This window comes from Haliaeetus leucocephalus, unplaced genomic scaffold (assembly GCF_000737465.1).
Source record: "Haliaeetus leucocephalus isolate CR32 unplaced genomic scaffold, Haliaeetus_leucocephalus-4.0 Scaffold992, whole genome shotgun sequence".
NCBI lineage: Eukaryota > Metazoa > Chordata > Aves > Accipitriformes > Accipitridae > Haliaeetus > Haliaeetus leucocephalus.
The window spans coordinates 1,678,772-1,691,748 of record NW_010973428.1 but is presented as its reverse complement, the minus strand read 5'-3'; the positions used below and the strand labels follow the sequence as shown (position 1 = coordinate 1,691,748).

Genomic DNA, 12,977 nt, shown 5'->3' with positions numbered 1-12,977 from the left:
GTCAGGAGATGGTTGCACTTCAGCTCTGCCGGTTTCCACCCACTGCAGTAATCAGAAACCACTTTGTAGCCTTCCATGAAATTTGCTTGTTGCTTTCTTGAGAAACGGGAACATAGGTTTCCAAAACATCCTTGTAAAAGTGTTTGCTAGTGATCGCCATTTTTCCTAAGCTCTTTGTGTGGGCTAAGCGTGCCTACTTTCAAATATGACAAGTAATTGCTTGAAAATCATTAGAAAAAGAAAAGCTGCAGGCAGTAGTTCAAAGGAAGAAGTTGCTGATAGAGTTAACTGTCACTCTTCTAATGCATAGCTCTTATTTAGTGTCCCGTCGAGCTGCCTTCTTGTACTGCTTTGGTGTGTTTCTGGATTCTCTTTCATTCAAGGAGCTGAGGGATGGCCTACCCAGCTCCCAGCTCCTACCCAGTGCCTGTGATTGCAGGGTGACTCTGGACACGTATGTCCCTCTGATGGCAAACTGCAGAACCCAGCCAAAGTATTCTGATCCTGAGTACGTGCAGGCACCTGAATGCCAGGAGTGGAAAACTTACGGACACAATGTGCAGAAGAGTTGTATTCACTGAAAGTCAATTCTTCTTTCAGAACTTGTAAAAGGCTTACAGTAATTAAAGGTTGGAATTTATTTCTGTTAATGATTTCTCTCCTGCTTTTATAGTGCAGTTCTGCGCAACACCTCTTGGACTAAATAAATCTTGCTTTAGTTATCAAGCATTCTCACAGTAGTTAGAGAAGTCCTTTGAGAAATGGGCAGGGGTTTGGCATCATTGACCTGCACTGCCTTTTTTTGACTTGAGCTTTTTGAGGATTCTTTTTATTTTCCATTAATATCTTGGGGATGCCCAGTCAAGCTAACTGGAAAAAAGTCATTAACTAAGAAAACATAACACAAAGGAGGAGCAGCCAAGAATTCCTGCGCTGACCTGTGTTCAAGGTGGAACAGAAGTGAGAAACTTCTGAAGGTTGTATTCGGATGAGCAATTTTTGAAAGAATCTTCTGTGTGACATGGAAAAAGGCCATGTGTAACAAAGTCCCCAACATTTGCCTACTCCTAGAGTAGGCAGGCAGTTTTGTTCTGTGCAAAGCATTAATCTTTCCTCAAGAGAGATCGCAGCTGAAGCTCTGTTTCTGCCAGGTGACTCTTGCAACCTACTTGTGGTGTCATTGTGGTACTTGCAGAATCCAGGATTCGGCCTGACATAAATAGTGAGCTGCTTCTGCTCTACCTGTTTTCTGTTGGCTGTCAACATGTGTTTTGGCAGGGTGTTGAACGAAAGAAAACCACTTGTTATCAAAACCACTTGGCTTATTTTGCAGTGTTGCAGAGAGCAAGTGACTTGAAGCCAACTGCATATTCCCCTTGGAGATTCTCAGCTATGCTAGGGAGATGTTTTCTAGTGTAAACTGGCAGTGTAGCCAGCTATTGTAACAGTAGCCCTCCTCCAGAAATTCTTTTGGAAGTAGAGCACAATAGCAGTGGGCATTTGGTCGTACATGAAATAAAATACTGTAGGCTCCATTTTGCAAGTTGGCTGTGACGACACAGCTGTATGACATCATCTGTCTTGACTCGGCAGAACTGAAAAGATGGCTGGTGGGAGGTACACAGCAATGGCCTCTGCCAGGAAGCTCCTTAAGGACGGGTGTTTTTTTGCAGTGCAACACTCACAAGGATAAGCACTGGAATTCATAAATTCCTGGAGGAGTAATTTCTCGTAACAAGCATGTATGGAAAGCTGATGAGTTTGCCTGCTGTACTGCTTTGTGTTTTGAACACTTCTTGTTGTCAACTTCCAGTACACTTAGATTTAACACAAACCCACCAAAAATCCTATTGGCTAATGGTAATATACCCTTCAGGGAACATGTCTAATGCTATCATATTCCACATTTAATCCACAGGTAAAGATCTAAGTGCGAATTCAGCTCTTCTCTACTGTGTAACTTCCAAGAGTATACTGAGAAGCCCTCGTTCCTTAATTCAGCACTCATTTATAACAAGTGTTACTGTTTTTTGTTATGTTTCCTAGGAGCGAACATCTTTCTTACCTCATCTGGACTGATTAAACTAGGAGACTTTGGCTGCTCAGTGAAACTTAAGAACAACACCCAGACAATGCCTGGAGAAGTGAACAGTACTTTGGGGACTGCAGGTAAGGAAGCATGTGCTAGGCAAATACTTGTCTAGTTACCGTAAAAGAAGATAGATACCTTTGCCAAAGTCTGTGCTGGAGTAAAATGATGTGTTTCAAGGAAACTTGATTTTATCTTAGCTGGTTAGATGTACTTTACATCCAGAAGTCAAAACAATCAGTGAGTGATGTAACGCGAGAAATAATATTGTATTTGTTCAGTAATTATAAAGATGCTGGAGCTTGTGTTTTCTGGGGTTGTATCTTTCTCTGCAGCCTTACTGAAACAGTACTGTTCTTACTGAACAGCTGCTTAATCTATTTTTAAAAAATGAAAATAACTGAAAGCATATACTGTACCAGCATTTTCACTATTCTTTTTCAAACTGAAAGACAGTGATGCTGCAAACGTGTCAAAGAACAAGAAGCCAGCAAATGACAAAACTTAGCAAGAAAAGCTGAGTGGTAATTCATTACAGATGTATTAAAAAGCATTTGGTTTGCCCAATTAATCACTTACTGTTCTTCTGCTGTATGAACTGATGACATCATCTGTGTTGTTTCAAAGCATACATGGCTCCAGAAGTAATTACTAGAGCTAAAGGAGAAGGGCACGGACGTGCAGCAGACATCTGGAGCCTGGGCTGTGTTGTTATAGAGATGGTCACCGGCAAGGTAGGGATGTTTCACGTACTGAATGACTGCAAACTGTTCTTAGCAGTTTCTCTGCAAATTCTGGTCCCACTTCCAGGAATTTGTCACACTGAAGTCTGCAAGTACTGGGGTGGCTTTTAATTTCCTGGGGTACAGAAATATATGTGCTATTGCATAGCAAGTTGCTCACTACACCTTGCACTCAGCAATGCTGTTACCTGTTGCAGAGGCCTTGGCACGAATATGAGCACAACTTCCAGATCATGTATAAAGTGGGGATGGGTCATAAACCTCCTATTCCAGACAAAGTGAGCCCAGAAGGGAAAGACTTCCTTTGCCACTGCCTGGAAAGTGACCCGAAGATGAGGTGGACGGCCAGCCAGCTCCTCGATCATCCTTTTGTCAAGGTTTGTCTCATAGCTTTGGCTCCAAAGACTGTAGATGGGAATTGGAAACAGCTTTTAGTTGGCTTCATCATTTGCAGCTATGCCACAGGGCTTTGTGTCACGGTGGGAGGCTGGTATCAAGTTGATGCTGTCCAGAAAACAAGGTGTGGCAACTTTTCAGAAGCACGTGTGATGTTGCTAGCAAACATTTGACTAAAAATCTGGTGTGTACCATGCAGTCAACTTTCACTGCTGTTTTGAGATGCATTATCTTTATGTTAAAAAGACTTGTCAAGCTTCAACTTGGTGGTAGTTATTTGGATCTGCCAAGGGCTCTGCCTAAAATTTTAGTGAGTACATATGCACAGACTTCTAGAGTGTAGAGATAAGGGTCCCCTCCATAAAAAGTGAAACAAGCACATGTGTTAGAACTCTACCATTCTTCAGTGCAAGGGTCTGCTTTTAAGTTCATACTTAATGTTAAGTTCACTTTGAATGTTTATCTGGCAACTGGCATAACAGTCTGCAGTTCTTGCATGAACTGTCGTTTGATTCTTTGCTTAAGAATAGACAAATATTCACAGCTACAAATTTAGGTGTATCAGTAACTTCCTTTTTTTGAAGAAGTAGCAGCACAGTAGGTTATTGAATTTTGTCCCAGTTGCCAAGCATAAAGTTGTTCACTTTGGTATTCTGGTTCAATATGAGTGTGTTTGGGATCATCACACCCATCCCCCTCGTCACTGCAACTGTAGCCAGATCCCATCCATCACAGAGGCAGAACGCTTCTGTAGGCACGCAAGAGTTGCATGGTGACAGTGGAAACATCAGTATTCACATATAAACACTTGTAATTCGTTATCTGTGTGACAAGGGAGAAAGAAGAAAGCTTCAGAGATGTTCAGTGAAGGTGCTAAAGAAACTGATGCATTGTCACCTTCTTGCTGCAGCAGGGAGATGATTGAATTAATTGCCTTTTGTCCCCTTCACAGGTTTGCACAGACGAAGAATGAAGTTTTTCACTCTCTGGCCTTTTTTATTCTGGCAAGATATCTTTTAATCACTACTGTATGTAATATTTACATAAAGACTGTGCTGAGAAACAGTATAAAAGTTGAACTTACGAAGACTGCACAAGTGACGAGCGTCACTTTCTCTGCTGCTCCTGTATGTTTTACTTGGCACATGTTGCTCATGTGACAGTGTCCGCAAGTTGGAAGAAGCTGCATGTTTCAGTGAAAGTGCCATTACTACTGTATATGGACCATACATTTTTTTGTTCTTTCTCCTGTTTCTCATTTGATTGAGAACTGTAATGTTAATAAATATGTAGTATTTTTGAACTCTTTAGGTTCAGAAAATGCTGTAGTGTTATCAGGCGTTATGGACCTTGTTTTTTAATCTGTTTGTTGAGTGCACTGACTGTGAACTTTTACTGGTTTTTTGTTTTATTTGTTTTTGGCAAGCTTCAGATTTGTTATGCACAAGGCTGATTAATGAAATTTTAAAAAAAGTTTTTTCTCAATAAATGGTTTATTTTAGGAGTTGTTGGTGAAGGGTTTTTCTTCTCAAAATAAGTATGTGGGGTGGTGTCACATTTTAAACTTTTTTTCAATGCTTGTGTAATACTGCTAAGCTAACCTAACTGGAATAAGCTTCTCTTACTGCAGTAGTCCATGTTTTGTCAAGTTCAACATGTGCAGTGTAAGGTGCTTCTTACATAGGTCATAATAGAATTAAGGTCACCCCCTTCATCCTCTCCTGAAGAAATAAGGTGATGTGCAATTCCTGACACTACCTGTCATATAAGGGATAATAGAGTCGTGGTCTGAAATTACTTTCTTCTTGAATGTGAGTACTGTGAACAGGGAGTGGTCTGCATGGCCCTTCTGTGGCCAAGAGGAGAATTGGTTAAGATTATTCTTTTGTTCCATTTGGCAAAACCAAGAACTTTCTTAACTTTAGCTTTTTAAAAACGATTTCTGATCTTGGACTTTGATGTCCTCACCACCCCGCTTGTCCTTGGTCTCAGAAAATGGAGAGAGGTTAGAAGTGGTTAGCAATTAGAAGCAGCAATCTGCAACACTTGATCTAGTTATTTTGTTTGACTTGCTATTAATTACAAACAGATGACTTACTTACTTAAAACTGTTACTTGTAAGCATTACTGCAAGTTTACATTTTCCTGTTACAGCTTTAGACCTTAAAATGGGTAACTAACTGATGAAGTAAGTAGTGAACTTATTTACTTACTTCCTTTTAATATTTGGCTTTATTCTAAAGAAGTCCTCTCTCTCCTCTTAATCCACAAATCTTTGGTTTGTTACAGGTGGGTGAGCTGTTGAGACGGTGTCATGAAATCTGACATTTAAATCTAGAAAAGCACAAGCCTCACTGTGCAGGTCACCAGTGCACTGTATCTAGGATCTCAAAAATACAATGTTGAATTTAAACAAAGACTTTCCCTCCTCTTCAGTTCTTTATTTTCAGTTACAATAGGAGGGGAGGTATGTTGTCATGGACTATGAAAGTACCTGAGGTAAAAGTCCCCCCCTGGCCTGCCATGTGCTTTGCTTTGCAGTATATCAGAAGTATCCGAACGGTTTGTGTCCTCATTTGCCTTGTTTCAGGTGCCCTTGTATGCAGAGAGGAACTGTGGACAGCTTTTAGGAGTCAGGGGATAAAGGTGAAAAGTAAACTGTTACTAGTTCATTGTTGCTGACCAAAAGAAAACTCATTCACTGCACGTCAGCTTTTTATACTTTTATTTTTGTATAAACAAACGTTAAGACTACTTTTGTTAAGGCAGTTGTAGAACATACAGTTGCTTGTGGGGACGAGGGGCAAATGCTGCTCCGTAATGATGTATGTCATTCTTTTAATACAGTGAACTGGACTAGTGTAACTTTGGCAAGTACCTTTAAGCTTTCTCTGTTTGCCAGGGAATGCTGGAAGGGCCCAGTGGTGCAGTCCTTGTGTGCTGGGACTTCTAGAAGTGCTTAGGACGGATCCAGGAGTGGTGTGTTTAGCCCTCAGCCTGTTCTAAGGGTTGGTCCCAGGGAAATGGGTATGAAATAGTCTAAATGCTCTTTCCAAAGTACGTATATGTTTGGTGTTTTCCTCTGGGAGAAGTGACACTGCATGCAGTTGGAGAGGAAAGGGCTAAGATTCATAAGGAATGTTAAGTGTCTCCCTACCAGCATGTTCTATCAGTGGCTCTTTAAAAAGGCAAAAAAGCTAGTCTCTAGCACTACAGGAATACGTATTTGCTGCTCAGAACTGCTCACTCCTGCACAGAGGGTTCGTTCTACCACCCTGAAAAAAGCCCGCTGGATCTGGCAGGTAAGGCTTACAGTAATGTGCTTGGAGAGATCTTTTCTCTTGTCCACCCCCACCCATTTTCAGTCTTGTGTACAGGGTCTCCAGGTCTGGCTTATTAACATGCCTAATGCATTACTATGGGATAGCTGGACCTTCAGACACTACTACAGGTTGTAATATTCAGTTTTCCACTGTTAATATTGTTTTAGCAAATAGAGTGCAGGACATAAGCTTTATTAAAAGAATAGCTTTCTAAGCACAGCAATATTTTCTGGTCTGAGGCTCTATTTCATGTGTTGGGAAAATTACACTAAAGCCCATGTTTACATTCATGACATCATACAGCCTATTCCAGAAACCTTGAGAGCACAGGGAATGGAGGTGGGGAAGAGAGCCCCCCAGACTAGTCACTGACAATTCCCAAGGCCTGTTCCTTCACAGTGTACGTTTTACTGCCTCCACTCTCGAAAAACTTCACTTACTGCCCCATGCTAAAAGCACTACTCCACCTGTTCTTTAGGTGCTGCATATTAAAAAGACTAGTTTCTAGATGATCTGATGTACTGAACAGCAAATGCATATTTCATGGAATGATTCGTATTTTGTTGTATTAGCCCCTGTTTCTTCTGGCCTCAGTTTTGTTACAGGAAAAGAGAAATGTTTTTTAATTCCAGCTGCTAGAACTAAGACTGCTCGCTTTCTTCTCTAGAGACACACAGGCTCTTCATTCCCAGACTATCATGGTTTAGTCCCATGTGCAATGAAAATGTACCATCACTGAAAGTGCCAATCATAATCCCCACTGCTCAGCATCAGTATCTTTAAATTTTAAAAGATTGGGTTTTTTTCAATCATAATTGCTGGTAGTTGGCAGTCTCTTCTCCATTTTTCTCTGTTGAAACAAGCTCTTTTTGGTAACTTGCATATCCTTAACCCTTGAAGTTTAAAAACAAGAGGAGGCTGCCCTGGAATCAGTAGTAGAGATGTCAGAACAACACTGTTTTCCCAAGGAGCTTGATTCTAGTTTTATTTAATTCAGAAGGGTGTCAAAGCAAGTCCAGACAGCCATAAAAAACTCTTAAGCCATACCAATACTCTCTCCTACTTCCCCTTTTCTCCACAAAAGAAAAGCAAAAGATAATTTAACTATTACCTCAGGCTGGCTGTTACGAGGCACCATGTAAATTAATTTATCAGAAAAGACAGACAAGCAGCTTTAATTGGGATCACAACAGTATGGGTATGGGGCATAACTTTTAATGCATGCTTTGCGTTACTTAGCTACAGCATACCCAGTTGTTTTGTTTCCACCATTGTTAGGAAGGCTTTTTAAAGTTAGAACTTTAATCAGTGTTTAAAGCTGAAAGGAATTCTGTTACCTCAGTTTTTCCAAACTATAAATGGCATTTACTCTCAAAAGAATCACAGGTTTTGGCTATCCCTCTGATGCATCGCCTGGGGACAAATGTGGCAGTGGGTAACATAGCTCTGTTCAGGCTGCAAGGCCAAATTCCACTCCAGGTTATGCCACTGCAAGGCTCTGATCTAACCCAGTGGGCCCTTAGCTGGGGACTGGCTGAAGTTTCAGAGGGCCCATGTGGTGCACACTGTGGGAATAAGTTACAGATGTAGAAAAACTCTACTGCAGTTCTGCCAGTTCAGTAGAGCTTCTTCAGTCCAATACTGGTATAACCAAGCAGAGCATCTTACCGTATTTAAACATTGACAGATTATAGTTGTTAAACTGTTAACAAGTGATCTACACAACTATCAATTTTAATCATCTTGTAACAATCTTCTGACATTAATCCATTCCTTAGAGCAAGTTAAGAAAGATAAAGGCTGCAGCTCCAGTTAGTTTCCAGGTAGAGTCTCATCATACAAGCATACTGGAATTTTTTTTTTTTCTTCAAAACTTAAGACACTTTATAGGAAAACAAACCAAACAAACAAATGCAAACCTGTTGTGGAGAGTGTACGAAGGAGTGCATCTTTCAAGCGTGTCATCCAGCCCAAACCCCCAGAGAAAAATAACAGGAGCACAAATTCAGGTATGTGTGGCAATTGCTTATCCTATGCTCCCTTCGATCTCACTTGAAGGACCATGATATGCACTTGAGTTTTCAGAAGTTGCATTTGTTCCCTTTGGATTGAAGCAGTCTGAAGACACTACTTTTGTTTCTGCTTGTTGTCATTGTTGCCATAGGTGGAGCCCTTATTAATTTCTGTAACGCCTATCATCCATCTGACACCAACAGAAGCTGCAATAAAAATAAAGAACAAAAGCAGTTTGCAGACAGAAATTGAAGGCCTGTACAGCAGCACAGCAGTAGTAGTAACTACCCATACTTGACCTTCGATGAAAAGTACGCTCCTGTATCACATAAGCAGCCCTCACAGTATTATTTCATTAAGGAAGCTTCTAGTTTGCTGGCCCCAGGCTAGACATGACCTCTCCCACCAGCAGGGAAGAAAGAGGCTACATGAAGCAGCACGGGGGTGGGAGGCACAGGCATGATGTGCTCAGCCCTGTTAAACCTTAGCCAAGGCTGGCTGGGAGAAGGGGGTGCTTTGGGGCCACTGGTGTTACTGCCTCCCAGGAGCTGAGTGACAAGCTGTACTAATGTATCCACATGCGAGGTGTGACAGGGGAAGGGAATTGTGCCTGCTTTCAACAGCCCCGTGCCTGGAAGAGCATGAGCAAGTGCAAAGAAGGCACTTCAGATCTTCATAAACAACAACAAAAAGTAAGTTGTGGCATTTTAAACTACTGCTCATGAAACAGTCCATTACAAGAGGCCAGGTTAATTTAAAAGACTTTTCTAATTGATTTAGTGGTAATAATTTACCATGCACAGGGATTGATTTTTTTAAATTTTTTTTTTTTAATATAATTTGTGGTTCCTGAAGCAACTGTTTACGTTAAACACAACTTAGCCTAAGGCCTTGGCCTTCCCCTCCCCTCACAGCTGTTACTCCCCAAACTTCTGCTCAGCTACTGTGTATATCCAAAACTGCCACACTTCTTTCAGGCCTAAACCTACCTGGGCATCACAAACACCCTCCCTCTGCTCCAAATGCTTTTTCCAAAAAAAAAACCAAGAAAGCCAGGAACCTCCCCCCTAAGCCTCCAAATCCCAGTTTCTTGCTGACTGATGGTGAAAAGACCTAGTCCTGTGAGGTGCTCGCAATGTCTCATTCCCATCAGTCCTTACCTCTTTAATATGACCCTGAACAATTCCTTACCAGCCAAAGGCCTCTTTATGGTCAAGTCAGACCTCAAGATCACCAAGAGAATCCGGAGGCTTTGCACCACTACGAGGGCTGACGATACAACACCCTGTGTCCTGGCATTCGCTGCTTTTTTCGGCACAGGAATGGGAGAGGCCTGTCAGCTGTAACCAGTGCTGCCCCTGTGCTTTACTAGTTGCTTGCTTGGCCACCTGTAACCTGGCACTACCTCTTCAACCATGCAAAACCATCACTTTTTTAAATAGCTATTTCTCTTGTGCTTCAAGCAACCTGTTCTAAAGTGGAGCACAGACTATTGAACAAATATTGTAACTGTAAGTAGGTAAGGCAACTTGAAAAAGCCAAATGTATATTATTTAAGTAAGATAGGCTAGAAAGCAGCTTTGCAGAGAAGGACCTGGCCTTCCTGGTAGGCGCCAGCAGTGTGTCCTCGTGGGAAAGGAGTATGAAGCTGCCCAGAGCTCCATTAGAAAGAGTGTTTCCAGCAGGTCAAGGGAGATGATCCTTCCCACCCTGCTCAGCACTGGTGAGGCACATCTGGAGTGCTGGGTCCAGTTGGGTTCCCCAGTACAAGAGAGACACGGACGTACTAGTGAGGCCAGTGAAGGCCACAGAGATGATTAAGGGAGTGGAGGGAGCGTCCTTCGTATGAGGAGAGGCTGAGCGAGCTGGGACTGTTCACAGCCTGGAGAAGCGCAGTGCGATCTTATCCATGCGCATAAATATCTGAAAGGAGGGTGTAAAGCAGATGGAGCCAGGCTCTTCTCAGTGGCGCCCAGTGACAGGACAGAAGGCAATGAAACACTGGAGGTTCCCTCTGAGCATAAGTAAAAAAAAAAGGAAGAAAAAAGTCTTTACTGTGCAGGTGATGGAGCACTGGCACAGGCTGCCCAGGGAGGCTGTGGAGTCTCCATCGATGGGACGCAGCCCTGAGCAACCTGCTGAAGCTGACCCTGCTCTGAGCTGGGGCTTTGGACTAGCTGATCTCCAGAGGTGCCTTCCCACCTCAGCTGTTGTCTTCTGTTTGATTGGCTTGCATGAAAGGCACTGTGTATTTTATTCTTTCAAAATACCAGCACTTGAAACTAAACCAATCAACTACACACTCGTGTTTTGTAGTATGACAGTAAATTGACAGTTTTCAGAAGTGCAGGTGGTAACTGGATACCAGACGAGTCACACATGATGTGACACAGCCATGGCTGAACAGACAGTGGTGCAACGGGGAACCCATGGGGCTGCCCTCGGGTCTCCTGGCTGCCGAGACGGGAGGAAAGCAGGGTCCTCTCACAGGCAGATAGCTGTGCAGTGAACAGCCCAGAAAGGGAGACTGTCACGCTCCACTGTTAGTCCGTGAATGGAAATGCATGCCACTGGGACAAGGGAAGGGTTTCACACATAGAAAAGAAAAAAACATCTCTGACATTTGAATGGCCATGAGCTAGGGAAGACGAGAGGAAGATCCAACATTTAGCCTGCAGTCCGGGATTGTAACATAATAGTAAGCATGCATTAAGACTTTAACCAGAGGGGATAGAAACAGCACCTGGATATGGACAAAGCATAAGTAAGAGCAGCTGTTATAGCAACCACAGAGCACATTGAGGATTTCATCCAGTTTGAGGAATGCCACTGCCTGGACACCAAGAAATACCTAGTTCAGCAGTTCAGTTTTGGTTGGGCTTTTTTTCCCTTCTCCTTTGCTCCCTGGTAGAAGCTGCCACTGCCCTTCTGTCCTCATTTCACCCTGCAGCCCTCAGCACCCTGGAGAAGGTGGGGTGCAAGGAGAAGGGACTGCTCATGTTTGCCAAGCCTGTGGAAGCAAAGTGGAGTAAGTGCAGGGGTGCCTCAGTGGTTTCTCCCTGCACTGCCTGCCTCCTCTCCTCAACCCTCCTGGAGCCTTAGTGCATACCCTGGTGATACCATCATGTTTAAGGATTTATTCCGCTGTTGTTTTAAATACAACTATACTAAGGGAAACTTAAAGGGCTTTTTACTACAAGGAAGGGGAGAAAGGGAGATCGAGCAGGAATTGTGCCTAACTTAGTCAGCTGTGAGAGTTTAAGCCCATTCTGAGAAGAGCAGGAGAGAAAAGCTATCAGCTGAGGCATCCCTGCACTGCTCCATGGCAAACTGCAGAAGGGAACTGAGCTCCTGCCATCTTTCTGCCCATCATTACCCACCAGCCAAAAGTTGCAGGAGGCTGCTGAGGACCTGCTCTGCCTGCCAGAGTGGTGGGGCTGAGGGAGGGCTGAGCTAACACAAATCGACAGAGCCAATAATGGAATCTCTTCCCTAGAACATTTTTTAAGCTCCAAGAAAACCCCCACTCCGACACATAGTACCACTTCCCTCAGCAAAAAACTTAGCTCAGCAGAGGATTTCCACCTTTTGTCTCACACCTCAGGATTTCTTCTCATGTTATCTGGGGCTCGTACCACACAGCAAGTGCAATAAGCAGCACAACAGGTATGGGTATAAAAATGTCCCACATATATTCTGCTGTACACCTGAGTTATATAGGGTATACATTGAAATGAATATTTGTACAATTAAAGCTTATATGAATGGTAGAAATTGCCATTTAGGGCGTATCTTATGTACTATTAAGGAGAGGAAACAAGCAAGTAACAAAAAAAACCCCAAAAAACAAAAAAACAACCAGTTTTAGGCACCAGGCTGAAAGGCCAGATTGTCTGGCAGCTCCACCAACAGGCACAATCAACACAGGCAGAATCCTACACACGGTTTGTATCCTCCTGCTGTTGTAAAACTTACTGTAACAATGCTGGTTTGTGGTCTCCTCACCTTCCACTCATCTCAGCCTATGGGCATCAACAGCCTTGCTGCCCAGATCACATCGTGCTTCGACCCTTTGGTCCATATTCTGCACTTGGACACTGTCAAGTCACCAAGGACTTACACACAGTTTGTGCTGTGATCCACAGAAACAGGTTTTCTAATAAATAGCACTGTGCACATACTGTATAGCAGACATACAGCTCCTGCAGAATCAAAGCTGGCTCATTACTACTTATGCTTGGTTCAAATAAAATACTTCTCTTGCCTGTAACTGATACTTAACTGCTGGCTCCACGCCATAAGCCCAGATGCCATTACGCTTTTAGCATTAGACATGTAAGAGCTACTTCTTCATTTAAAAGCCAAGAGAAGCCCTCTCATCTTTTGCATACAGAACCAACAATCTCCTTTTAA

The 12,977-nt window shown here is 42.8% G+C and overlaps 2 protein-coding genes across 2 annotated transcripts in view; one reads left to right on the top strand and one right to left on the bottom strand.

Annotated features, from left to right (window-relative positions):
• MAP3K4 (mitogen-activated protein kinase kinase kinase 4) overlaps positions 1–4,732 on the top strand; it is a 75,425-nt gene extending 70,693 nt beyond the window's left edge. The window contains exons 24-27 of the mRNA XM_010584481.1: positions 2,047–2,169; positions 2,717–2,823; positions 3,030–3,209; positions 4,181–4,732. Coding sequence (XP_010582783.1) covers positions 2,047–2,169; positions 2,717–2,823; positions 3,030–3,209; positions 4,181–4,201 — 431 coding nt within the window. The 3' untranslated portion in view covers positions 4,202–4,732. The remainder of the gene's footprint in view (positions 1–2,046; positions 2,170–2,716; positions 2,824–3,029; positions 3,210–4,180) is intronic.
• A 3,692-nt stretch (positions 4,733–8,424) lies between these two features.
• AGPAT4 (1-acylglycerol-3-phosphate O-acyltransferase 4) overlaps positions 8,425–12,977 on the bottom strand; it is a 63,217-nt gene continuing 58,664 nt past the window's right edge. Inside the window, exon 8 of the mRNA XM_010584480.1 lies at positions 8,425–8,770. Coding sequence (XP_010582782.1) covers positions 8,679–8,770 — 92 coding nt within the window. The 3' untranslated portion in view covers positions 8,425–8,678. The remainder of the gene's footprint in view (positions 8,771–12,977) is intronic.